The 26561-nt window shown below is 48.1% G+C and overlaps 1 protein-coding gene across 2 annotated transcripts; it reads right to left on the minus strand.

Moving 5' to 3' along the window:
- Positions 1–3760: 3760 nt before the first annotated feature.
- CEACAM5 (CEA cell adhesion molecule 5) lies at positions 3761–24556 on the minus strand. 2 transcript variants are annotated; one of them, XM_064381262.1, is made up of 10 exons: positions 24380–24556; positions 22775–23134; positions 17687–17965; positions 17029–17286; positions 15036–15311; positions 14409–14663; positions 11884–12162; positions 11227–11481; positions 5730–5848; positions 3761–4270 (listed from the first exon to the last, which is right to left on the minus strand). In XM_064381262.1, the coding sequence occupies exons 1-9, from the start codon at positions 24441–24443 to the stop codon at positions 5766–5768; spliced, it is 2109 nt and encodes a 702-aa protein (XP_064237332.1). In that variant the 5' UTR covers positions 24444–24556; the 3' UTR covers positions 3761–4270; positions 5730–5765. The 2 variants fall into 2 exon arrangements, with proteins under 2 accessions (XP_064237332.1, XP_064237333.1); XM_064381263.1 differs by having other exon boundaries at positions 5726–5848.
- Positions 24557–26561: the final 2005 nt, after the last annotated feature.

Raw genomic sequence — 26561 nt, forward strand, 5'->3', positions numbered from 1 at the left:
CAGATGGGTGAGGGTGAGCTAAATAGGATGGTGAAAGAAAAGGACTGAAAGGAATGTTTACCGAGGGCTCATCAGGTGCCAGGCTCTGTGTCCAAAGCCTTACACGTCTTAGTTTACTCTTTCAGTGTCATTTTCTGATGCAGTAAGAGTCACCCTAATACTGCAGATTAGAAGAGGCTGAGGGAGGTGAAGTGAGTTGTCCAGGGTCATCCAGCCAGCTCACAGCAGAGCTGGTGTGTTTCACCTTAAACTTTGTGCACAGACAGAAACCTTAGGGTGTCCTCTTCCCAGATAAAGTGCAGGATGAGATTAAATTATGGACTTGGGTGACACTGGGTACATAAAGGAATGTACCTAAAGGAATGTTCCTGCTAAAGGAATCCCCTCTTTTGGCCCAGCTCTTTATTTTTGTCTCTGTACTATCCAAATTTATAAGATGTAAAGAGAAAGATGGAAGAAGAGTGAAATAAGAAAGTGCGTGTATGAATTAACAGGGCAGAACTGGGACTGGTATGTGTAAATTAAGAGGAAACGTGTAGGTTTTATGTGAACATAAAAGGACTTGTTCATTTATACATGCACTTTCTTATTTCTGTGAGACACAGAAGGAAGGTGAGGCAAATTTTTGTCGTGGGTGAAGTTTATAAAAGGTACCCGTGTTGGGCAGAATAATGGCCTCCTAAAAATGTCCATGGATTAAGCTGGAAACCATCATTCTCAGCAAACTGACACAAGAACAGAAAATCAGACACCGCATGTTCTCACTCATAAGTGGGAGTTGAACAATGAGAACATATGGACATAGGGAGGGGAACATCACACACTGGGACCTGTCGGGAGGTGGAGGGCTAGGGGAGGGATATCAGGGGGTGGGGGAATTGGCGAGGGATAGCCTTAGGAGAAATACCTAATGTAGTTGACAGGGTGATGGATGTAGCAAACCACCATGGCACGTGTATAGCTATGTAACAAACCTGCACGTTCTGCACATGTACCCCAGAACTTAAAGTATAATTTTAAAAAATTAAAAAAACAAATAAATAAGTTAAAAAAAAATCCACATCCTAATCCCTGGAGCCAGTGCATGTTAACTTTATTTTGCAAAAATACTTTGCAGATAAGATGAAGTTAAGAATCTTGAGATGGGAGGTTATTCTGGATAATCTGGGTGGGCTCAGTGTAATCAGAAGGGTCCTTGTAAGTGAAAGAGGAAGGCAGGAGGGTCAGGGTGAGAATGACGAAGTCCGAGCGACTCCACTGGCCATCGCTGGCTGTGAATGTGCATCATAAAACAAAGTTACAGCACATTCAGTTATACATCAAATTGGCTTTTATTTGGGATTTATAATTTAAGGTAGCTTCCCCTTTAAAAATACAGTGATAGCTTCCCCTGAGCAATACAATAACAGAACAGTGGGTCTGTCAAATTTGAACAAGAAAAGAGAGCAATGGAAATAAATAGATTGGTTAACATCAGGTTAATTCAGGTTACTTTTTTATGAAAATAAAAGCAAAGGGGACTTCCTTCTTTTTTTTTTTTTTGAGACGGAGTTTCGCTCTTGATACCCAGGCTGGAGCGCAATGGCGCGATCTCGGCTCACCGCAATCTCCGCCTCCTGGGTTCAGGCAATTCTCCTGCCTCAGCCTCCTGAGTAGCTGGGATTACAGGCACGTGCCACCGTGCCCAGCTAATTTTTTTTTTTTTGTATTAGTAGAGACGGGGTTTCACCATGTCGACCAGGATGGTCTCGATCTCTTGACCTCGTGATCCACCCGCCTCGGCCTCCCAAAGTGCTGGGATTACAGGCGGGACTTCCTTCTTATGTTAACTCAAGTAGATTGGAATCTCCTTTTTTTTTTTTTTTTTTTTAAATTGGTCTGTTTTGGGATCTATCTGCTTTCTTAAAATTTCAGTTGGAGTAAGTAACATTGAGCATCAGTGGCCCCATTCTGGAGTCTCTATGCTCTCATTTAGGTGAGACTGTGACCAACACTTAAAGCATTGACATTATTCTCAGCTACCATCATCCATCATTTTGGGCTTCCATCATTCATAGGTTATGATGTCCTCCTGATCCCACGTTCCTTTGAGTTTTGTCATTCCAGCCAAAGAGATACCATTTGACATTCAATGGATAGCTGCATGGAAACGTTTAAAGCTTTTAGAGAATATGGCACACCAGGGAGACTACTAGCATGACTATCAGGAGGATAACACCAAGAATTTGAAGTATGCACCTTAGGCAAGATGCAAACCCACTAAAATGGAATAGATCAAAGAATGAGCTGGATGAGTCTACCCATTTTAACCAAGCAGCACGTTTGTTAGTTTCTGCAACTGAGTCTCTGTATTTATCTATGTTCAACAGAAAGCATTGGAAACAGCACAGGCTCCTTCCTGTTCAGCTAGTAGGAAGTAATTCCATTATCTAGCATCTCATGGCTGGGTTACGTTAAAACAGGGAGTGAGAACAAGTGAGTCTAAAAGTGTTACTCTAAAAGGGACTATGGTATATTTGAACAAAGAGTTGTGTTAAAGATACTGCTAAAGGCAGTCACTGAGTGGACTAAAGGATCTCTTACGTAAAAATTTGGGGGTGGCATGATAGATCTGACACTCTGTTAAGCTGCCTTCAGAAGCTACTTCCAATGAAATTCTAATTGCAGTATTATCCTGCCAAGGGAAAGAGGCAGGCATGAGCAAAGACAAATTAAGCAGGGTAGGAGCCTCATCATGACGGGAAGTCTTGTTCTGATGTCTTGGGAAAAGCTGTCCACAATGCGAAGTTGTCAACTTCTCGTCCTGGTTTGCAGTTTCAATGTCTCTAGTTATGGCGTTGAACACATTGGTGAACTCTGAGTGGCCCACACCTTAGGCACGAGTGTTTTCCCATGAAATTTATGTTGAGTTGTCCATCTCTAGCTTATAGAGCTTCAGGAACAGAGCAGATTTTGTTCTTAGTGATTCCATGGGAGAAAATGGGATTGAGGACACTGGAAGAATTCAGGGTCCACTCTAGTCTACAGGTGGATAATAGAAACTCAGTAACAAGGTACAAAGCGACAGTCTCATATAACAGGTGTACTATAGTTTTTCTTTTCAATATAATTTCTCTCCATAGGCATCTCTCTTTCTACCAAAGATAATCCCAGTAAGGCAAATTTGTTTTCAAAATAAGTTTAGTCTCATCAAACTTGGCCTCATTCTTTTCATATAACTGCAGCAAGAGTGGAGACTGACCACATAGACTTTTTAAAGGTTTGGTTTGCTGGAAGTTTTTTTTTTTTTTTTTTTTGAGACGAAGTTTTGCTCTTGTTACCCAGGCTGGAGTGCAATGGCGCGATTTCGGCTCACCGCAACCTCCGCCTCCTGGGTTCGGGCAATTCTCCTGCCTCAGCCTCCTGAGTAGCTGGGATTACAGGCACGCGCCACCATGCCCAGCTAATTTTTTTTTGTATTTTTAGTAGAGACAGGGTTTCACCGTGTTGACCAGGATGGTCTCGATCTGTTGACCTTGTGATCCACCCACCTCGGCCTCCCAAAGTGCTGGGATTACAGGCGTGAGCCACCGCGCCCGGCCCTGCTGGAAGTTTTTATAAGGAATCTCACATTAAACGTAGAAACCTCTTGACACTAGGAAGCCAAAGTAAGGCTGACTCCAGACTTTGTCTGCAGTACTTAGGGGTTTATTCTCCGTATATCTTCAAATATGACATTTTAGTCAATAGAATGGCAATATAACCAATGTTTTCAAATGTATTCTGTTATTAAAAAAATCAGATTTTTATTGAACTTGTACAATAATTATATTACCACACAATATAAACAGTCATGAATAGTTTCCCAAGTCTGGAGCAGTCATGTAGGGAGAAAATGTAAATGTCTCCATTTTTGTTCGTGAAAGTATATTTTATCAAATTGCTGTAAGCTATGGATAACTTAAAAAACTTTCCTGAAATATGGGAAACAAGACATTTAGAGAATCAGCAAAATTTCAAATAAAAAATCATAAAAATATTGTCCTCATTAGTTCATTTAGTCCCGTGAAATCAATTATTTTCTTTGCTTGATCTTGGTGGACAGTTTCATGAAGCTATCAGTTTGTTCATTAAAGTTTTGGAAATTCTCAGTCCAATGATATGATCTCTATGTTATCAGAAACTTGTATTCCAGAGTACAGGCCAGAGTCGTTTCTATAAATATCCCTGACAAAGAAGGAATTTTAGACTGTAGCTGGTTGCAGATGCTTTAAGGAAGAATCACAACTGTCTGTGAATGAAAAAGATTTAAAATGAGCATGGTTAAAAATCTGATGAGAGTTTATTATAATAAGAACACAACTTACATAGAAATTTAGTTACTTCAGTGGCGTATGACATTATGGCTGACAACCTATTAGATTTCTAGAATTTCTTACATAATTTTTGGAATACTCACATCAATAACATACCCATAAATGTAACTTGGAGATTTAGCATCACTCATCATTTGACAATGCTTCCTATATAATTTAACAGATCAAATAAGGTGGCCTTTCCATTTAGCTTCTGTTTCTCAACTAGATTACTGAGTTATTGGGGGAGCCCATTAATGAACCGGGCCAACAAAGTATAGGCTTAGGTATGTTGAAAAACTCCATACACACTTCTGATACTCCTCGATGAAAATCGTGGGTTCAGCCCTAAGTCCTGCCTGTTAGAACAGGGATTCTCCATCCTGGCTACACAGTAGTAGTATCTGGAGAGGCTTAAAAATTACCAGTGGGTCCCACTCCAGGCTAGTAGATCGGAATTGATGGGTGGAGCTTAAGCATCCATTTTATAAAATGTTTCTGAGTGATTCCAATGTGTAGTTGTATTTCCCATCAGATTTCTCTGATTTCTTGTGACATTCACTCCTCTCTATTTTGATATTATTATTATTTTTCAGATTTTGTCTCCTGTCATATAGAACTTGTGTTTCCTAAGGGAAGGACCTTGCCTTCTTCATTTCTGTATCTCTTAAGAACACATAAATTGGTCATCAGGAAAAGATTCTCAGCCACAGGTAGGCTGTGTGCTGAGCTTAAGATTCACATGTTAATGCTGCAGGCTTTGTTCTCCATGAGGTCAGAAGCTGCTTGTGATGAAGGGTGTGGGTAAATCCACAGTGCAGGTGGTGGAGGGAGATCACCCTGTTTGACATGTTTTTAGGTGTAACATTGGAACTAAGAATTCTATGTACATATGGGGTGGAGAGGCCGGGATGTGTAGGGAGACAGATCTAATTAGGATGACGGAATTATACAAGGGAGTGGTGGTAAAGGAAGTGAGAAGGATTAATAAAGAGAAGAAATTTGAACTTATCTGATAGACCGCAGTAGTCCTTTGCGGCTTCTTGAGTAGGTGAGTGAACTAGATTTTAGGAAGGTAATGAGGCAGCCATATGCAAGAAAGATTTCAGACACTGGCAACAAGGGGTCAAGCAGGACTTTGAGCAGCTGTTGAGGTTTATGGAAATGGAGAAAATGATCCAAGTGAGAGGCATTAAAAAAGGATAGACAGTGGGGTACAAGGAGCATGAAGAGGAGGGAAGAAGAGACATGCAGGAATTAGTGTGAGAAGCAGGAGTTTAGGGGTAGGAGGAGGAGATCTAGTACCAGATACAGGTGAAGAAGTCCTTTCCCTCTCCCGAGCATGGTGGTCAGCACTGCAGGAAACAGAACAAGAGGAAAGGCCACCATACCTACCAGTCTTCCTGAAATGCAGAAACTACGCCAGGGCTGCTATGTCAGAGCCATCGCGGCCAGCACTCCCATCAGGATGCTGACAGTGGTCCCAGCTGAGAGGACAGGAGAACTATCTGGTACTGAAAAAAGAGAAGGAGTGAAGGTGATGTTATTTTACGGTGGGGTGCCCCAGGAACCAGCTCTCAGCATGAAGTAGTCCTTACTTGTTCCTTCAAGGAGTGTGTTAGTTTTGCAGGAAGGTTCACACTTTTTCTCTCTCACTGTGTTTCTAGTTGGTGATCAGTCTTCTGTCAATTCCATCATGGCCTTTCTACACTCAGATATTTCTGAAGGCTTTGAAATTTAGAAAGACTGATTGCTATTTTTGTGTCTCATTAGAACTTTCTATCTTTTCATGGTTGCATCTCTTTCTCAGTGTCTCAGTTGAGGGAGGCATAAATACGAGTCTAGGGGGTCTCTATGACAGGGACTTGATTGACACAAGGCCCAGGCTGGAGCCCTCTGTGTTTACTAAGTCCTTTGTACACAGAACTTGCTTCTCATGGGCTCCCAGCAGGGGAATGAAATCTCAGTTCTGGGAGACTCTGCTTCTCTCTTATGGGTGAGGACTCCCCATCAGACTTGTGGAAACTCTGAGAACCTCATCACGATCTAAAACTCTCTCCTCTTTCTCCTCAGGAATCAGATCTGCGTCATGGTCTGAGGGCTCTCTCAGACTCCTCCCACTCCGACTCTCGGACTCCTCCCACTCCTACACTCAGACTCCTCCCACTCCGACTCTGCTTTTCCTCATGGTTGTTTTCCCGAATAAATTATCTTGCACCTCTAACCCCATCTTGGCTGCATCTCAGTGGTTAAAAACTAACATACCCGGCTTGATTCTTGGCACTTAACCTTTTTTCTCTCTCCCATTTTTAGCCAGTAGCCACGTCCTGGTGAGTTTTCATTTGGGGCTTAGCTCTCACCAGTCAACTCGGGCTAACGGTTAATGCCACGTTAGCTATCGTAAATGCTTTTCTGGTCTCTCATTTGATCCATACAATAACCCTGTTGGGTAGACATGATTTCCATTTTACAGATGAAATGACAGAGGCTTAGAGTGGTGAAAAAACTTACCCAAAGTCATATGATTAGTGAGAAGTAGATCTAGGATATGACTCTAGGACTGCCTGACTTCAACCTAATGATAACAGTAGTAATAAGAGCAGCTAACATTTGTGAAGGTTTCTTCTGTGTGTGGCATTTTGCTGAAGGCTTAATCAAATATTACATTAAATCTCTAAAACAATACTATGAAACAGGCACTCTCATTGCAATTTCATTCCCTTCATTTCCTGGTGAAGAGAATTAATTACGATTTTCAGTTGAAGAACTGAAGGCTCAGAGAAGTTAAGAATGTTGTGTGAGAAATATAAAATGGTAAATACATTAAAAATAGAGACCTCAAATCAACAACCTAGCTTTACCACTTCAGGATAGAGAAAAAGAACAACCTCAAACCACAGACAGTGCATGAAGGAAATAATAAGGATTAGAGTTTAAAGAAATAAAATGGAAAACAGAAAAACAAGAGAAGGAATCAATGAAACCAAAAGTTGGTTCTTCAAAAAAGATCAACAAAATCGACAGTCATTTACTAGATTGACTAAGAAAAGAGAGGAGATTCAAATTACTAAAATCAGAAATGAAAATGGAGGTATGGTGGTTCACACCTTTAATCCCAACACCTTGGGAGACTGAGTAGGAGGATCACCTGAGGTCAGGAGGTCGAGACCAGCCAAAGTAACGTAGGGAGACACAATCGCTGCAAAATTTCCTTAAAAAACGATCCAGGCATGAGGGCACATGTCTGCATTCCCAGCTTCTCAAGAGGCTGAGGTAGGAGGATCACTTAAGCCTGAGAGGTTGAGGCTGCATTAAGCTATATGATGGCACCACTGCACTCTAGCTTGGACTGGGCTACAGAGTGAGACTCTATCTATTAAAAAAAAAGAAAAGAAAATGGAGACATTGCTACCAATTCTACCAATTCTACAGAAACATTAAAGATTACAAGAGTGCTATGAATAATTGTATGCCAACAAATTGTTGAATAACCTAGATGAAATGGACAAATCCTTGGAAACTTTTAACAGATCGATAATTAGATAGAACCAATAAAAGCATCTGACAAAATAGAACATTCTTTCATAACAACATTCCATGAATGGAAGGAAACCACCTCAATATAATAAAGGCAACATGTGAAAAGCCCAAAACTAACATGATACTCAACGGAGAAAGACTGAAAGCTTTCCCTGTAAGACCAGGACAAGGATGCCTGCTTTTGCCACTTTTATTCAACATAGTATTAGAAGCCCTAGCCAGAGAAACTGGAAAGAAAAAAGAAGACATCCAAATTGGACAGAAGAAGTAAAATGATCTCTGTTCTCAGATGTCGTGAACTTATATGTAGAAAACGCTAAAGATTAAAAAAACCTGTTAGAATCAATAAAGAAGTTCAGGAACGTTGTAGGATACAAAATCAACATGCAAACATCAGTTGCGTTTCTACATGTTAACAACGAACAATCTAAAAGAAATTAGGAAAAAATTCCCAATTCACATTAACATAAAATAGTGTAAAATATTTAGAAATAAGTTTAATAGGAGGTGAAAAGATTATACCTTGAAAACTGTAAAACATGGCTGGAAGAAATTAAAGATGACATGAATAAATGGAAAGACATTTTGTTTTCGTGGACGGAAGACTCAGTGTTGTCAGGAGGACAGCGCTACCCACGGTGAGCTGCAGGTTCAGTGCAATTCCCACCAGGGTCCCAGTGACAGCTTTTGCAGAAATAGAAAACCTATCCTGAAATTCATATGGCATCTCAGGACTCTAAATAGCCAAACAACCTGGAAAATAAAGAATGAAGCTGGAGGACTCACACTTCCTGACTTCAGCATTTACTGTAAAGCCACAGTAATCGATGTACAGTGTGGTACTGGCCGAAAGGAAGATACTGAAGCCAGTGACAGAGAATAGAGAGCCCAGAAAGGAATGCTGGAATATATGGCCAAACGCTTTTTGGTAAGAGTGCCAAGACCATTTAGTGGGGAAAGGACAGTCTTTTCAACAAATGATATGGGGAAAGCTGGATATCCATGCATAAGAACCAGTTGAATCTTTACCTGACACTGTATATGAAAATTAACCTCAAATGGATCAAAGACTTAAACATAAGAGTGAAAAGTATAAAACCCTGAGAAGAAAACACAGGGAAAAAAGTTTTATGACGTTGAATTTCATAGTGATTTCTTGCTTATAACAACAAAAGCGTGGGCAACAAAAGGAAAAATGGATAAGCTGGACTTCATGAAAATTAAAAACTTTTATGTATCAAAGAACATTCTTGAGAAAGTGAAAACGCAACCTAGGAAAGGGGAAAAATATTTGCAAATCATATCTATGATAGGGGATTAATTTCCAGAATATATGAAGAACTACTGTACATCAACAGCCACAAAAATCCAAAAACCCAATTAAAAGAATGGACAAAGGACTAAAATAGAGATTTCTCCACGAAAGATAACACAAATGGACAACAAGCATATGCAAAGATGCTGAATACATGAAGACTTAGGGATACGCAAATCGAAACCACAGTGATACTCCACCCCACACACATTAGGATGGCTTTGATAAAAAAAGAACACAGAGCAATACGTGTTTTCAAGGAGGTGGAAAAATTGGAACTCTAGTGCATTGCTGATAGAAATGTGAAATATTAGCTATTGTGGAAAATGGTATGGTGGTTCCTCAAAAAATTAAAGAATTAACATTTGATCCACCAATTCCTTTTTCTGTACATACACCCAAAAGAATCGAAGGCAGCAGTTGGAACAGATATTTGTACACTGATGTTCACAGCAGCATCACTCACAATAGCCAAAAGGTGGAAACAACTGAAGTCCCCTGAAAGGTAAGTGGATGGGAAAATGAGGTGTATCCATACGACGGAACGTTACTCCATCTCAACAAGGAATAAGATTGTGATACATGGTGCAAAATGGATGAATCCTGAAGACATCCTGCTACGTGAAATAAGCCAGACACAAAAGGACAACCGTGACATAATTCCATTTATAGAAGAGAGTTAGAATAGTTGATTACCTGGAGTCAGGAAGTAGAAAGGAAATTCCCAGGAGTCAGGGGGAGAAGGAGTGAGAGTTACTGTTTATTGGGTACAGAGGCTTAGTATGGTAAGATGAAAAAGTTCTGGAAATGAATAGTGTGAGGCTACACAAGAGTATAAATACACTTGACTTCTTTTACTTTCTTTTCTTTTTTGAGACGGAGTCTCAGTTGTCACCCAGGCTGAAGTGCAGTGGTGCCATCTCAGGTCACTGCAACCTCCGCCTCCCAGGTTCAAGTGATTCTCCTGCCTTAGCCTCCTGAGTAGCTAGGATTACAGGTGCCCACCACCATGCCCAATTAATTGTTTTTATTTTGTATTTTTAGTAGAGACAGGGTTTCACCATGTTGATCAGGCTGGTCTCAAACTCCTGACCTCAGGTTATCCATCCATCTCAGCCTCCCAAAGTGCTGGGATTACAGGCGTGAGCCATCACACCCGGCAATATACTTGATTTATATTTATGCTGTGTCACTTAACTGTACACTTAGAAATGATTAATGTTAAGTTTTATGATAGATGGATACAGTGGCCGGTAGTCTTACCCTCTCTGTAAATCCACACTCTTTGGCACTGCCTCCCATGCAGAGCCACCATGGCCGAATCTCCCCATTTCTCCAAGTATGTGTCACTCGCTGTCCTCTGTGCTGTGTCCTATGTGCTGTGCCCACGGCCTCATACAGCCAGTGACTTCAGGGTCAGGACACAGCTCGGGAGTCTCTCCGAGGCTCCCTCTCTTCCCATTTCCCTGAAACCTTACCCGGGGATGCTCTGCTGTGGAATGGCAGCTCGATTTAGCCAGATTCAGAACAGGCCACCTGGACACGTTCTCTACACGCCCCAGTCCCACCCCAAGTGGAGTCAGGGCAGAACCAGTCACTGGGGAAGCTGGTGCAGAGCAGGGAGCAGAGTCTGAGCTGCTCCTCCCTTATCCAGGGGGCTTCCTCCTCCCTTTTGGGGAAAAAGTGTGAGCTTGTTTCAAAGCCTCCCTGTTCCTTGTAGCTCACAGAGTAGGTAAAACAACACGAAGAGGTGACAGAAGGGTTTCTGCACAACAGAGTTTCTCCTGCACTATGAAGCCCCTTTCACTATAGGGGGCCTGTTGGGGCTGAGAGAGCCCCGACCCCACATTCCAGGCCGGACCCGAGGTCAGCCATGAGGTATGAGAGAAGCAAGGAGGGGAGAGAATCTGCCGAGATGGAGTGAGAGGCCTCAGGATAGGATTTGGGATTTGCTTGTGCCCAATTCTTGGCTCTTTTGTGAGACCCAGACAGACTCCACCCCAAAGCATGATGCTGGTGCTCCCGGGAGCCACTTACCGGAGACTGTGATGTTCTTGACTGCGGAATTATTGCGGCCAGTTGCCAAGTTAGAGACAAAACAGGCGTAGGCCCCGTTATGATTTGAAGTGATTTTGGAGATGAAGAGCACTTGTGTGTGTGACTGCGACGTCTCATTGATATACCAAGAATACTGCGGGGGTGGGTTAGAGGCCGAGTGGCAGGAGAGGTTGAGTTTTTCTCCTGAATGGTAAGACAAGTCTGGAGGGGAAATGATGGGGGTGTCCGGGCCATCTGGACAAAGAGAACAAAGCCACAGGTGATGTCATCAGAGGAAAGGGAAAGCTCCTGATTGTAGCAGGACCACAGTGTCCCTCTGAGTCTTGTCCCAATCCTGTGTTAAAAAGTCCAAACCATAACCCTCATGTCCACTGAGTCTGGGTCTGAGACATTCAGCTGTTTCTCCCATCACAGGCTGTGGACCCTAAGCCTCCCAGGGCAGAGGCAGCCCCTCCCTCCTATTCTTGGTCCAGGCTGAGCCTGCCCAAGTTTTCCTGGGGCAGGAAGTTAAGGCCAGCCTGGGTGTCCAGGGGTGGGGGTCTGCGTCTTTGGATTTGAGGGGGACTGAGAGTCCTGGCCTCTGGCTGTGTGGATTTGGGTTGGCAGCTGGGTCACAGAGGAACAGAAGATACTCACAGAAGACATCCAGGGTGACTGGGTCACTGCGGTTTGCACTCACTGAGTTCTGGATTCCACATTCATAGGGTCCTGTGTCATTCCTTGTGACACTGAGTAGAGTGAGGGTCCTGTTGTCACTGGACAGCTGCAGCCTGGGACTGACCAGGAGGCTCTGACCATTTACCCACCACAAGTAGGTTGTGTTCTGAATCTCAGGGTCACAGGTTAAGGCAACAGCATCCTTGTTCTCCACAGGGTTGGAGTTGTTGCTGGTGATGTTGGGCTTGGGCAGCTCCGCTGTGCAGAAAACAGAGAGAAGATTGCCCTGTGTGGTACCTGTGATTCCTCCACGGGCATCTTTCAATCAGAATTGGCATCTCCCACCTCTCAGCCCACGCGAGTCCTTAAAAGCCCATAGCAGGTGTGTGTATCGTAAGACAGATGCACCATTATCTGAGGCTCACAGACCATGAGGCTGCCTGCTCTGTGTGGGAGAAGCACAGACTTTCTCAAGTGTAGATTGGGCAGCAGCATCCGGCTGTGGACAGACACGGGACTGGGAGTCACAGCCCCCAGCACCTCTCCTGATCCTTCCCTGATGGCTGACGGCCTGGCCAACCTGGGGACTTGTGGGTGCTGAATCCCATTCATCTGCACAGTCCCACACCACCCAGCCAAGGTGTGTGTTCTCTGAGCCTTTTTTCAAGGCTGTCCTGGAGATAGGTAATGATGGGGAGAGTGTTTGAGCAGAAACAGCAGAGGAGACCAGGAGCAAGTCTAGATGTGGGTTCAGGGGTCAGGCTGTGGGCTACAGGTGGGGCAGCTCTACCCAAGAGTTTGATGGAAACAGAATTTCATTTTGGGAAGAAGAAAAGAGTTCTGTTAGCCGGGGGAGGTGGCTCACGCCTGTAATTCCAGCACTTTAGGAGGCCGAGACGGGCAGATTGCCTGAGCTCAGGAGTTTGTGGCCAGCCTGGGCAACACAGTAAAACCCTGTCTCTCCTAAAAAAATTAGTGGGGACGTGGTGGCATGTGCCTGTAATCCCACCTACTTGGAAGGCTGAGGCAAGAGAACTGCATGAACCCAGGAGGCGGAGGTTTAAGTGAGCTGAGATTGAGCCACTGCACTCCAGCCTGGACGGCAGAGCGAGACTCCGTCTCCACAAAAAAGAAAAGAAAAAAGAGTTCTGTGGTAGCAGGACAGTGGGAATATATTTAGTACTGCTGAGCTGCACACATAGAAAGGTTAAGATGGTACCTTATGTTAGACACATATAGTGGCTGGTAGTCTTACCCTCTCTATAAATACACACTTTTTGGCACTCTCCTTTCCCTGCCATGCAGGGTCCCTGTGAATGAATCTCTGTATGTCTCCAAGTGTACATCACTCGCTGTCCTCTGTGCTGTGTCCCATGTGCTGTGCCCACAGCCTCATACAGCCACCGACATCAGAGCCAGGACACAGCTCAGGAGTCTGCCTCAAGGGTCCCTCTCTTCTTTTTTTTTTTTTTGAGACGGAGTTTTGCTCTTGTTACCCAGACTGGAGTGCAATGGCGCGATCTCGGCTCACCGCAACCTCTGCCTCCTGGGTTCAAGCAATTCTCCTGCCTCAGCCTCCTGAGTAGCTGGGACTACAGGCGCACGCCACCATGCCCAGCTAACTTTTTTTGTATTTTTAGTAGAGACGAGGTTTCGCCATGTTGACCAGGATGGTTTTGATCTCTTGACCTCGTTATCCACCCGCCTCGGCCTCCCAAAGTGCTGGGATTATAGGCGTGAGCCACCGCGCCCGGCCTAAGGGTCCCTCTCTTCTTATTTCCCTGCAGCCTGACCCTGGAAAGGCTTGGCTTCAACTGGCAGCTTGACTTAGCCAGATTCAGGACAGGCCACCTGAGCACCTTCTCCACATGCCTGGGTCCCACTCCAGGTAGAGTCAGGGCAGGGCCAGTCACCAGGGGAGTCCAGAGCGGAGCTGGGAGCAGAGTCTCAGCTGCTCCTACTTCATCCAAGGGGCTTCCTCCTCTCATTTGGGGGAAAATTAACAGCTTGTTTCAAAGCCTCAGATGTTCCTTGTAGTTCATGGAGTAGGTAAAATAACACAAAGCGGTGTCAGAAAGGGACATGTTGGTGACAGAGAGGAGCAACTTAACCTTGAGGCCCTTCGTCCTTCCCCCTCTGTGAAGAAAGGTTTGCTCCTGAACAGTAAGATGAGTCTGGAGGGGAAATGATGGGGGTGTCCGGGCCATCTGGAGCCGAGCCCTATGGAGTGGGATTCATCAGCCTCTTCCACTCCATGGGGCTCGGGGCTGATGAAGCCCCTCCCCACATTTCTCAGGCTGGACCCAGGGTCAGCCATGAGAAATCAGAATAACAAGAGGAAGAGGGTCTGTAGAGGCAAACTGGGAGGGCTCAGGATTGAATGTGGGATTTGCTTGTGCCCACTGGATGCGCACTGGGAAGGAACATTTCTTCCTGGCTCTTCTCTGAAAACCAGACAGATTCTACTCCAGAATGTACTGCTGATGGTCCTGGGATCCACTTACCAGCGACTGTGATTGTCTTCACTGCGATCCTGTTGCGGCCTGTGGCCGAGTTATTGGCATGGCAGGTATAGAGTCCGCTGTTCTTCTCGGTGATGTTGGAGACAAAGAGCTCTCCTGTGTTTTGCTGGAGGCTCCCATCAATCAGCCAAGCATATTGTGCAGGTGGGTTAGAGGCTGCATGGCAGGAGAGGTTGAGGCTTGCCCCTGGATGGTAATAGGTGTATGAGGGGGAAATGATGGGAGTATCCGGGCCATCTGCAGCAAAGAGAATACACAGGTCAGTGTCATCAGAGGGAAGGGGAAGGTCCTGGTCTGTGGAAGGGCCACAGTGTCCCTCTGAGCCAAGTCACAATCCTGAAGTCCCTGCAAAACCCCCATGTGTCCACTTAGCCAGAGTCTGAGACATTCATCTGTTTCTCCCATCACAGGCTGTGGACTTGAAGCAGCCCTTCCCCTCCTATTCTTGGTCAGGACTGCCCTGCATGGATTTACTGGGGGCAGGGCCAGCCTGGGTGTCCAGGGGCAACTGTCTCTGTCCTTGGACCTGAGAGAGACTGAGAGACCTGGCCTCTCGCTGGGTGAATTTGTACTGGCAGCCTCGGTCACAGAGGAGCAAAAGATACTCACAGAGGACATTCAGGGTGACTGGGTCACTGCGGTCAACACTCAATTTGTTCTGGGTTCCACACTCATAGGTTCCTGCGTCATTCCTTGTGACGCTGAGTAGAGTGAGGGTCCTGTTGTCACTGGACAGCTGCAGCCTGGAGCTGACAGGGAGGCTCTGACCATTTACCCACCACAGGTAGGTTGAGTTCTGAGTCTCAGTTTCACAGGTTAAGGCCACAGCATCCTCGTTCTCCACAGGGTTGGAGTTGTTGCTGGTGATGTAGGGCTTGGGCGGCTCTGATGTGCAGATAAAAGAGAGAAGATTGCCCTGTGTGACACCTGTGATTCCTCCCCATGGACACCTTTCAATAAGAGTTGGCATCTCACACCTCTCAGCACAACTGAGTCCTTAAAAGCTCATGGCAGGTGTGTGTGTCACAAGACAGATGCATGATAATCTGAGGGCGCAGAGACCGTGAGGCCACCTGCTCTGTGTGGGAGAAGCACAGACTTTCTCAAGTGTGAATTGAGTAGCAGTGTTGGGTTCTGGGCAGACACAGGACTGGGGCTCACAGTCCCCAGCACTTCTGGTCCTTCCCTGACTGGCTGACTGCCTGGCCCATTGGGGTCCTCACCTGGAATTTGAAGGAGCTGCGTTTCTCCCAGCTGCACTGTCCTATACCACCCGGCCAAGGTGTGTTTTCTCTGAGGCTTTGCTATTTAAGGACATCCTAGAGATGGGTGATGACGGGGATGGGTGTTTGAGCAGAAATAGCACAGGAGGCCAAGCAAGTGTAGAGGTGACAGGTCAGCGGTCAGACTGTGGGCCACGGGTGGGGCAGCTCTGCCCAGGAGTTTAATGGGAACAGAGTTTCATTTTGGGAGGAAGAAAAGAGTTCTGTGGGTGGATGGTGGTGATGGTAGCAGAACAAGGGGAATATATTTAATACCTCTGAACTGCATGTGTAGAGAGGTTAAGACGGTAAGTCTTATGTTAGATGTGTACTGTCACCCTCTGTGTAAATACACAATTTTTGGCACTGCCCCTTCTCCACCATGCAGAGCCCCTGCGGGTGAATCTCCCGGTTTCTCCAAGTGTGTATCACTCTCTGTTCTCTGTGCTGTATCTCATGCCCTTTGCCCACAGCTTCATACAGCTGGTGACGTCAGAGCCAGGGCACATCTCAGGAGTCTTCCCTGAGGCTCCCTCTCTTTCCATTTTCCTGCAGCCTGACTGGGACCAAAGGAGGCTTTGATGTCGATTGGCAGCTTGGTTTAGCCGAATTCAGGACAGGCCACCCAGGCTCCTTCTCCACACATCCAGGTCCCACCACAGGTGGAGTCAGGGCAGGGCCAGTCACTGGGGGAGCTGATGCAGAGCAGGGAGCAGAGTCTGAGCTGCTCCTCCCTCATCCAAGGGGCTTCTTCCTCTCATTCGGGGAAAAAGCGTGAGCTTGTTTCAAAGCCTCATCCGAGTCACAGACAACCTGGATGTCCAGGGATGAGGGTCTGTGTGCTTAAACCTGAGAGAGACTGAGAGACCCTGCCTCTGGCCGTGTGGATTTTGGCTGGCAGCCTGGGCCAGAGAGGAACAGAGATACTCACAGAGGACATTGAGAGTGTCTGGGTCACTGCAGTGGGCACTCACTGGGCAGCTCATGGAGTGGGCAAAAGAACACAAAGAGGTGACAGGAGACATATTGGTGACAGAGAGAGGCAACTTAACTTTGAGGACCCTTGCTCCTTCACACTCTGTGAAGCTTCTTCCACTACACAGGGCTCTGGGGGTGAGGGAGCCTCCTCCCCACATTCCAGGCTGGACCCAGGGTCAGCCATGAGAAATCAGAACAAGGGAAAGAGAGTGTAAAGACAAATTGAGGAGGCTCGGGAGAGAATTTGGGATTTGCTTGTGCCCAATGGATACAGGCTGGGATAGAAACTTTCTTCCTGGATCTTGTTTGAAAACCAGATAGACCACCTCAAAATGTGATGTCCGTTTCATGGATCCACTTACCAGAGACTGTGATGATCTTGACTGTGGTCCTATTGAGGCCAGTGGCTGAGTTTTGGGCATAGCAGGTATAGGATCCGCTGTGATCCACAGTGATGTTGGAGATAAAGAGCTCCTGTGTGTTTACCTGGAGTGATGTTCCATTGATAAGCCAAGAGTACTCTGCAGGTGGGTTAGAGGCTGCGTGGCAGGAGAGGTTCAGATTTTCCCCTGATCTGTAAGATGTGTCTAGAGGGGAAATGGTGGGGGCATCCGGGCCATCTGGAGCAAGGAGAATAAAGCCACAGGTGATGTCATCAGAGGGAAGGGGAAGCTCCTGCTCTGTGGAAGGACCACAGTGTCCCTCTGAGCTGAGTCACAACCCTAATGTCCCAACCAAACTCCTTTTGTATCACCTGAGCCTGAGTCTGAGACATTCACCTGTTTCTCCCATCTCACGCTGTGGACCCTGAGCCTCCCAGGACAGGAGCAGCCCCTCCCCTCCTATTCTTGGTCAAGGCTTGGCCTGCCCAGATTTTCCTGCAGCAGAGAGTCACAGACAGCCTGGATGTCCAGGGGTGAGAGTCTGTGTGCTTGAACCTGAGAGAGACTGAGAGACCCTGCCTCCATCCGTGTGGATTTGGGCTGGCAACCTGGGCCAGACAAGAACAGAGATACTCACAGAGGACATTCAGAGTGACTGGGTCACTGCGGTTGGTACTCGCTGGGTTCTGGGTTTCACATTCGTAGGGTCCTGTGTCATTCCTTGTGACACTGAGTAGAGTGAGGGTCCTGTTGTCACTGGACAGCTGCAGCCTGGGACTGACCAGGAGGCTCTGACCATTTACCCACCACAGGTAGGTTGTGTCCTGAGTCTCAGGTTCACAGGTTAAGGCCACAGCATCCTCGTTCTCCACAGGGTCGGAGTTGTTGCTGGTGATGTTGGGCTTGGGCAGCTGCGCTGTGGAGATAACAGAGAGAAGATTGCCCTGTGTGGCACCTGTGATTCCTCCACGGGCATCTTTCAATCAGAGTTGGCATCTCCCACCTCTCAGCCCACCCGAGTCCTTGAAAGCCAATGGCTGGTATGTGTGTCACAAGACAGATGCATGACGATCTGAGAGCTCAGAGACAGTGAGGCCACCTGCTCTGTGTGGGAGAAGCACAGACTTTCTCAAGTGTGAATTGAGCAGCAGCATTGGGCTATGAACAAACACAGGACTGGGGGGGTCCCTCCCTGACCAGCTGACTCCCTGGCCCACCTTGGGGTCCTCACCTGGAATGTGCAGGTGCTGGGTCCCTTCCATCTTCGGTCCTACTTTGTCACCCTAGGTGTGTTTTTTTACGTGGTTTCCCTTTGCAAAGACATCCTAGAAATGGATAATGATGGGACTTCCCATCGTCCTTAAACCCTGTAGATACTGAGCAGCCTGGCCTGGGATTGGATGTTTCAGCAGAAATAACCCAGGGGACACAGGGGCCAGCCTGGAGGGCAGTTCAGCCATCAGGCAGTGGAGGCGCAAGGTGGGGCAGGTTTCCCCAGGTATTAGATGATGACTGACTTGAGCCAGTGACCCCTAAAGAAAGAGCAGAGTTTTGGGAATGATCTAGAAAGAGTGAGGGGACAGGCAGGGCTGCCTGGATTTAACGGCAGAACCATGTTCTTTGTCTTTGATTTTTAATGTCCCTTCTCCCCTTGCAGAGGACAGATGAGGATGCTGTGGATCTTTCTAGAAATACATGTGGATGTTTGCAAATGCAGAACTGACTGGCGGAAAAGGGGGAGCATGAACTGCTGGAAATCTGGCTCTTATGGATCATGTGTGTTTAGTTATGAGACAGAACTTTGAGAAGAAGTTTTGCAAACACTTTCTCCCATTGGACATTCTGCGAAATGAAAGAAGCCCCTCACAGGGCAGACACTGCAGGATTCCACTTATATGAGTTCCCTAGAGTAGTCGCACTCATGGAAGCAGAGAGTAGAACGGTGGTCGTCAGGGGCTGGGAGTGGGGGGCTGGGGAGTTGTTCAGTGGGTCTGCAGTTTCAGTTACTATGAATGAGGAGGTTCTAGAGACCTGCTGTTCAGCTTGGTGCCTATATCTCATTACAGATTGAGTGTCTCTTATGTATAAGGCTTAGGACTAAAAGTGTTTTGGATTTCAGACTGTTTTTTATTTTTTGAATATTTGCTGTATACTTAGCAGTTTAGCATCCTAAATCTGAAAATACAAAATCCAAAGTGCTCCAGTGAGCATTTCTTTTGAACATCATGTCAGTGGTCAAAGAAATGTTGGATTTTGGAGCATTTCAGATTTTGGATTTTTGGATTTGGGATACTCAACCTGTAATACTATAATTTGCCTTTTAAAATGTTTCAGGAGTGGCCTAGCATGGTGGCTCACGCCTGTAATCCCAACACTTTGGGAGACCGAGGTGGGCAGATCACCTGAGGTCAGGAGTTCAAGACCAGCCTGATCAACATGGAGAAACCCCGTCTCTACTAAAAATATAAAATTAGTGAAACCCCATCTCTACTAAAAATACAAAAAATTAGCTGGGCATGGTGGCACGTGCCTGTAATCCCAGCTACTCAGGAGGCTGAGGCAGGAGAATTGCCTGAACCCAGGAGGCGGAGGTTGCGGTGAGCCGAGATCGCGCCATTGCACTCCAGCCTGGGTAACAAGAGCGAAAGTCCGTCTTAAAAAAATAATAATAAAATAAAATAAAATTAGCCGGGCATGGTGGCACATGCCTGTAATCCCAGCTACTTGGGAGGCTGAGGCAGGAGAATCGCTTGAACCCGGGAAGTAGAGGTTGTGGTGAGCCGAGATCGTGCCATTGCACTCCAGCCTGGGCAAGAGGGAAACTCCGTCTCAAAAAAAAAAAAAAATGTGTCAGGAGTTTAATCTCATGTTATGTTCTGACTATAGTTAAAAAAAAAAAAGAAAGAAATTTGGGGGAAACATTAAATTTTTTTCTGTAAGTGGAAATTGTTACTAATGACCTAAAGGTCTAAGATCAATTGCCGGAAGTAGTACTTTCTTGATCGTATACTAGGTTTGGGTCTGCAGTGAGTTCCAGTGGGATCACATTATGCTCAAAGGAAAATGCAGAAGGTTTGAAATCAGTGGCTCCCTGAGTAGAGAGAGCGGTGTGAGTCCTGTCAGGAGGACAGAACCGGTCAGAGAGGAAGTCTTAGGTGTGTCAATTGCACAAATAGAGGAATGATGCCAAATTAGCAGAAGCGGTCTGTGTTATGTTAGCGAATTTAGAAAGCACTCCCTGCCCCTAATTCCTGTGCAGAGTTAGGCAAATAGGGGAGGAGCCCAAAACAGGCATGTGAAATGCCCTCTTCCTCTCCTCTCAACCTCAGAAAACACAACTGGAGTTTAAGTTTGTATAACTGGGCAGAGTCTGAGGGAGACGCCAGTGGCTGGTGCACTTCTCAGTCCCAGGGACCCCACCTTATGACAGTAGCATCATCATGGGGACACAGGTGTATGCGGAATGGGCAGCATCCCATCAGACGGCACCTGCCTGGCCAGCTCCACCTGGGGGAGGTCCCGGGAATGACTGGAGCACGTGAGACTCAAACCAGGATGAAGATGGAGTAGGTAGTGAAATGGGTGAAATGAGCATGTGGGCTTTGGGGACTGCAGACCTGTCCTTCTGTCTCTGACCCCCTCGTGCGTCAGTGTAGAGAGCGGATGGAGGAGTTGCTCGTCCTTGTCCTGTGGCCTGTTCCAGGTGTTGGTCTCATGGAGGTAAACAGCCCTGAGCAGGGACACAGTGGAAGCTTATTCTCCTGGTGACCTGTTGACATTGGCTTTTGGTAGAGCCTGGCAGGGGTGGCTGCTCTGGGCTGATTTCTGTGCTTTTCCTGTTGCTTTGGAGGTGGGCCAGGCCACAGCATGAGTGGGAAGGAAACAGGACAGCCGTCCTTGTTCAAGGGAGTGTCTGGGGAAGGCCTAAGAGTGGAGGAGGATGTTCAGGGATGAGCATCCTAGGTGGAATGAGGAGGAAGATGAGGAACATGGAAGAACAGGAGAGAGTCAGAAGCACCCATGGCAGTGAGCTGTGCAGGGTATAGTGACTTCAGAGACCCCAGGGACCAGGAGTCCCTTGGCTGTCCCAGCCAGGACTAGGGAGCCTTGAAAACGCTCCCATGGCCAAGGAACCCCAGAGTCACATGAGATAGGGTGACTTTTGGGACAGGGGGTTGGTCAGAGGAATGGAACGTGGATCTCAGCCCCTGATGGACAGGAACAGGTGTGGCCAGAACCTCTTAGGATTCTGCATCCAGGATCCAGTCTCTATAGAGGATATGGGTCATTTATTCATTCATTCATTCCCTCATTCATCCATCCATCCATCCATCCATTCATTCACTTCTTCATGAGAGAGCTACTGAACAAGCATGTGTCTCACTTTGAGCCTGTCTTGGTGCAGAGTGTGAGTGGGGAGGGAAAGCGAAGTCCTTTCCTTTATCCCCCCATGGGAATGATACTGACACATTGAGAAACATAGAATTTCAGGTGCAGCGAGGGGGTTGTGGGTCGAGGGGAGAGGCCTGGACAATCCCAGCACTGACTCTGTTATTTGAGGCAGGTGATTTAGTTCTAGAGTAAAACCGACTAATTCTCTATTTACTTCTCACTCTCCAGACCAGAATCTCCCTCTCTGAGCTGTGGATGCCCAAGATGAAAGGAAGCAAACCCACGACAGGTCTCGGTCTGCAGATGCCTAATAACAAACAGCCTCCCACCCCCGGTGGAGGAGAGGAGGCGGCTCTGGCTGCAGACAGACCTCACATGTCTCTAATCTGCCACCTATGGCCTGTGTGACCTTGTTAGTGACTGTCTCCCTGCCCCTCGATTTCCTTTCAGTAAGTAGGATAAGGCTATTTGGCTGTGAGGTTGTTTGTGAATTAACCTCAAAATATTTCTAATTACTTGACCTCAGTTTTGCACAGAGGAGCTGCCCAAGTGAACAGCATTTATGTTTATTTGCCTCCAAGAGAGAGGGCCCTGGGTCTGATCCCTGGTGGATAAGGGACTGCTGGGAGCATCTTCTCCCCTCTGTTCCTCCTCCTGGGGACTCTGAACTTTCCATGGAGTCACCTGTGTCCCCCAGGGCAGTGGCTCATGCCCTAGTAACCTTGTCTGTCTGTCCTCTCCACTTTGAGTCTTGAGTAAAGCAGGACAAGGCTCTGTCCTTGCCCACATGAGACTCTGGGGACAGGGACAGCTCTGGCCAGAAACTGACTCTGCATCCAGGATCCAGCTCCAGGAGCCATGGCCCTTGGACAACTGGCAGGTCTTTGCTTCCAGTTGGCCATGCCCAGGAGGCCACAACACAGCCCTGGCACAGGCTCCCCTGGGTCACTTGGAGTCAGGAGCCCTGGGACTGAGCTTCTCTGTGAAGATCCCAGGGGGCCCCTCAGGCCAGCCCTGACCCAGTTCTCCAGGGTCTTCTCAGGGTCAGGTCCATGGGGAGACCATGGGGTGCTTGGCTGAGATGGACCTCCCCCTGCTGAGTCCCCCCATCAGACCGTTCTTCCTCTGCTGTGAGTGTCTGCAGGATCTGGATGCAGGAATGGGATTCTGATCTGTTGAAGTTCATCTCCCCTGTGTGTGTCCTGCACTAAATGCCCAAACCCTAACACAGGATATAATGCAGAGGGGACACAGGCACAGCCCAGCCCTGAGATTCCCGTGTGTGGGAAGCAGAACCGGCTGCAACACCCAGAGTTCATGGGGAAATACTCACGGTATACACGGAACTGGCCAGTTGCTTCTTCATTCACAAGATCTGCCGTTATGACTTGTAGCCTGTAGGATCCTGTGTCATTCAGGTTGACGTTCTGGATCAGCAGGGAGGCATTGGGGTATATTGTCTCTCGGCCGCTGTGTGCGGGCCCTGGGATAGTTTGTTGAGTTGTTGTTACATATCCCATAATTCGACGGGTGCTGTCCACGCTTTCCCCTTTGTACCAGTTGAAGCCGGGAGTATTCTGGGGCAGATTGTGGATGAGTAGAAGAACCTCCTTCCCCTCTGCGACATTGGATGGCATGGATTCAATAGTGAGCTGAGCACTGGTGGGCGGGTTCCAGAAGCTTAGAAGTGAGGCTGGGAGAGAGGAGAGAGCATCAGTCAATATTAGGACCTGTGCATTGGGATGGAAGGATGGGGCCCTGGGTCCTGAGCAGGTCTCTTCATCCCTCCACCTTAGGGTGTGTGTGTGTGTGTGTGTGTGTGTGTGTGTGTGTGTGTCCCCTACTGGATCAAGGTCAGCAGTGTGACCCCCATTCCTTCAGCGCCTCTGACCTTGGCATTTCCCTGTGTGGAATCCTTTTCCTCAGGGGTCTGCATGGCTCTCTCCCCACCGCCTTCAGTTCCTACTCACATTAGAGCATCCTTGGGAGACCCCTCCCCGACACGTCCTCTGGAGACCCTGGGTTTCCCTTTCTGACCTTTCCCAGCTCTGTTCCCTCCAGGGCTCTTGTCAACACCTGACCTCACGTTCTAGATCTCTTTGCGTGTCTGCCTTCCTCCCCATGAGAGCGTGAGCTCCGTGAGGAAAGGAAGTTGTGTGACCCTGGCTGCACCCCAATGCCTGGGACAGGCTGCAGACTCCTGTGGATGAGTTCATGAGCCTTCCCAGGGCCCTCCACAGCCTGGGGTTTATTTGCCAATGCCTGAGGTCAGAGGGTGAGGACAGTGTTTCATGCCCTGATTATGCTTTTCTTTTTCTTTCTTTTTTTTTTTCTAAAGAGACAGAGTCTCTATGTTGCCCAGGCTGGAGTGCAGTGGCTATTCACAGGCGCGATCCCACTACTGATCAGCACGGGAGTTCTGACCTGCTCCGTTTCCAACCTGGGCCGGTTCACCCCTCCTTAGGCAACCTGGTGTCCCCCGCTCCCAGGAGGTCTCCACGTTGATGCCGAACTTAGTGCGGACACCCGACTGGCATAACACACTACAGCCCAGAACTCCTGGACTCAAGAGAATCCTCCCGCCTCAGCCTCCCGAGTAGCTGGGACTACAGGCATGGGCCACCGCGCCCAGCTATGCTTTTATTTAAAGTGTCATCTGATGCAATCATTACGATTTTTAAACATGTAGTGGCCAGTGATGATTAACTAGGAAAATCAAACATTTGAGGTTTTCCTGCCCATTTCCAATTCCAGCTCAATGTGATTTTTCTGGTGTGATTCCTGTCCCTCTCTGATGTCCTCTTCCCTATTCAGGCTCCAACAGGAGCCCTCTGTCCCTCTCAGAACCCCGTCCTCCCCAGGAGACCCCGTCCTCCCAGGAGACCCCAGCCAATCTCTGTGCTCCCTCCCACCCTCCTCCAGGTTGTCCTCCCCTCACCTGTGAGCAGGAGCCTCTGCCAGGGGATGCACCATCTGTGGGAAGGGGCTGAGGGAGGCCTCATGGTCTCTGCTGCCTGCTCTGCCCTCTGTGGAGAAGAGTTTGGTTTCCAGGAACACTCTTGTCAGGGCTGCCGTGACTGTCGGTCTGCTGTCTGTCCTTCCTCTGCCCTGAGTCTACTTCTAGGGCAGGAGCACTTCTTAGGATCACGTGGCCATGGGTGTGGTCTCTATTCAGGAGTCCTCTGTCCCCTCCCCTCTCATTTCTGCCCCTTTCGTCCCTCCTCCTTTTTCCCTTCTATTTTCAGTTCCCCAGACAAAGCTTTGAATAGCAGGGTGGATGGACCCCATCCCCTGGGAGGACAACCTGCCTTCCCCAGTGCTGACCTCTGCTGTGTTCTGGCCTCGGGTCTGTCACACCAGGGGGCTTATTTTCCTCCATGACAGAGAAACCCAGCTGGGCCCTGGGTCTCCCCGTGCTCTCCAGTGCTCTGGGAAGGTGGGATGATGCCTGGCAGGAAGGTGACAGAGGTGGCTCTGGGGAACAGAGAAAGGCTCACTGGGTGGTGGCTGGAGAGGGACCAGCCCTCTGTCTCCAGTGTCACCAGCCTGGCCTCTGACCCAGGGATGGAGACCCAGTCCCTGAGACCCTCTCAGGAGGCCCCAGCTCCTGCGTGTGGAGGGGGAGGTGTCCTGTGTGTCCTGGAAAGAGAGGACTGCGGTGGAGGGAGGTGGGAGGTTCTGGGCTCTGCTGTCTTTGGGGAAGGCTCCAGGGGGACTCTCCCTCTCCGTGTCTGTTGGCTGAGCTGTGGCTCAGGGCCTGTCCATATTCTTCTTGACCATCCTGGGTGGTCTCTGTCCTATGTGAGGCTGACTGTCCTGTGGTTATCCCCCACCCACCCATGGTGGTACCGGGAGGGAGTCAGAAGTTCTACAGGAACTCCTGGCAGAGCAGGGTCCTCAAAGGACCCAGAAAGGGACAGAGGAGGTACGTGGGAGAGATCAGAAGGGTCCGTTGGAGCAAGGGATGGAAAGCAGGCTCCATCTCCACCTCCTTAGCAAAGCCAGGTTCTTGTCCAGGGGAATCCATTTCCTGAGTGTTGTCTGTGTGCTATGTCGCCCCCTGGAGGGCGAGCGGAGACCTGTAGCCTTGTTAGGAGCTGCTCCAGGGATGCTGACCAAGGGTCCCCGTGGTGTGAGCCGGCCCTGAACTCTGGATTTATTAGGCTGCAGGGTCAGAGTGGTCCAGGTTCTGTTCCCACAGGGCTCTGCCTTCCCTCCTGAAGCTCCGAGGGTTCAGGACCCATCTCTGGGGCAGCCGCGGGCACTTACTGACCTCCCCCCGTGCTGGCACTAGTGCCCCTGCGTCCACATGAAACAGGCTCTGACCCGGGGCAACACGGAGGTGATATGCTTCTTTTTAGAGACCTCCCACACATTTAACTAGTATTTATTGAGCATCTGTTCCGTGTCAGGCATTGGACTGGGCCCTGGGATTCCACAGAGAGCAGGATAGATGTGGCCCCTGCACTCACAGAGATTCCCTGTGACAGGGAGACAGGTGCTCAGTGAACTTTGTGGGACTGAGGAGTTAATGGTAATGAGAAGGGCTGTGAGGTGACAGCACTGGGGGCGTCGGAGCTTGTGAGAGACAGAGCTGTTCTGGAAAATGCCCTTTTGGCTGAGCCCAGGGAAGGAGAGGGTGTCAGGGGCAGGAGCTGCCTTCAGAGGGAGAGGCCCCAGGTCAGCGGCTGCTGGGCTGCAGGGAGGAGCTGACAGGGTCCCTGTGGGGAGCTTGGAGGGCGAGGAGAATTATGGGGATCACTCCACCAGCGTAGAGACCCCTCCGTATCTCCGCCATTACGGAGTTAGAGCCCGGACATATTCTCCCCCGACTGAGGGTAGTCGAGCTGAGGAAAAAAGAAGGAAGTGATAGAGGCCTGAGTTTGCAGAAGCCCATTCTTGATCCACTGAGCTAATGGCATGTCTGGGTGAGGCCTGCGAGACTATTTACGAGACTGTTGTCTCTTGAAGTTCCCGTTCTGGGCTGGTTTTATGACTCTGTTTACCTGCATTCACTAAATCTTGTGATCGCTCACATGTTACTAGAAAAATGCTACCCCTCAAATTATCGCTTGCCTTGATGTTATTTACCATAACTGTAGCCATTGATAAGAGGATAA

This window comes from Aotus nancymaae, unplaced genomic scaffold, assembly GCF_030222135.1.
Source record: "Aotus nancymaae isolate 86718 unplaced genomic scaffold, 86718_ANA_hifiasm-v0.15.2.pri h1tg000028l, whole genome shotgun sequence".
Classification (NCBI taxonomy): Eukaryota; Metazoa; Chordata; class Mammalia; order Primates; family Aotidae; genus Aotus; species Aotus nancymaae.

What these genes read in the sequence shown, in the direction of transcription:
- CEACAM5 (XM_064381262.1), bottom strand. Translation starts at nt 24,443, where the DNA reads ATGAGGCCTCCCTCAGCCCCTTCCCACAGATGGTGCATCCCCTGGCAG. An exon ending in AGTCACCCTGAATGTCCTCT is followed by an intron (nt 14,664 to 15,035) that starts GTGAGTATCTTT and finishes TCTTTGCTGCAG; the next exon opens with ATGGCCCGGATACTCCCATC. An exon ending in CAAGAACATCACAGTCTCCG is followed by an intron (nt 5,849 to 11,226) that starts GTAAGTGGCTCC and finishes CTCTTTTTTCAG; the next exon opens with TACCAGATAGTTCTCCTGTC.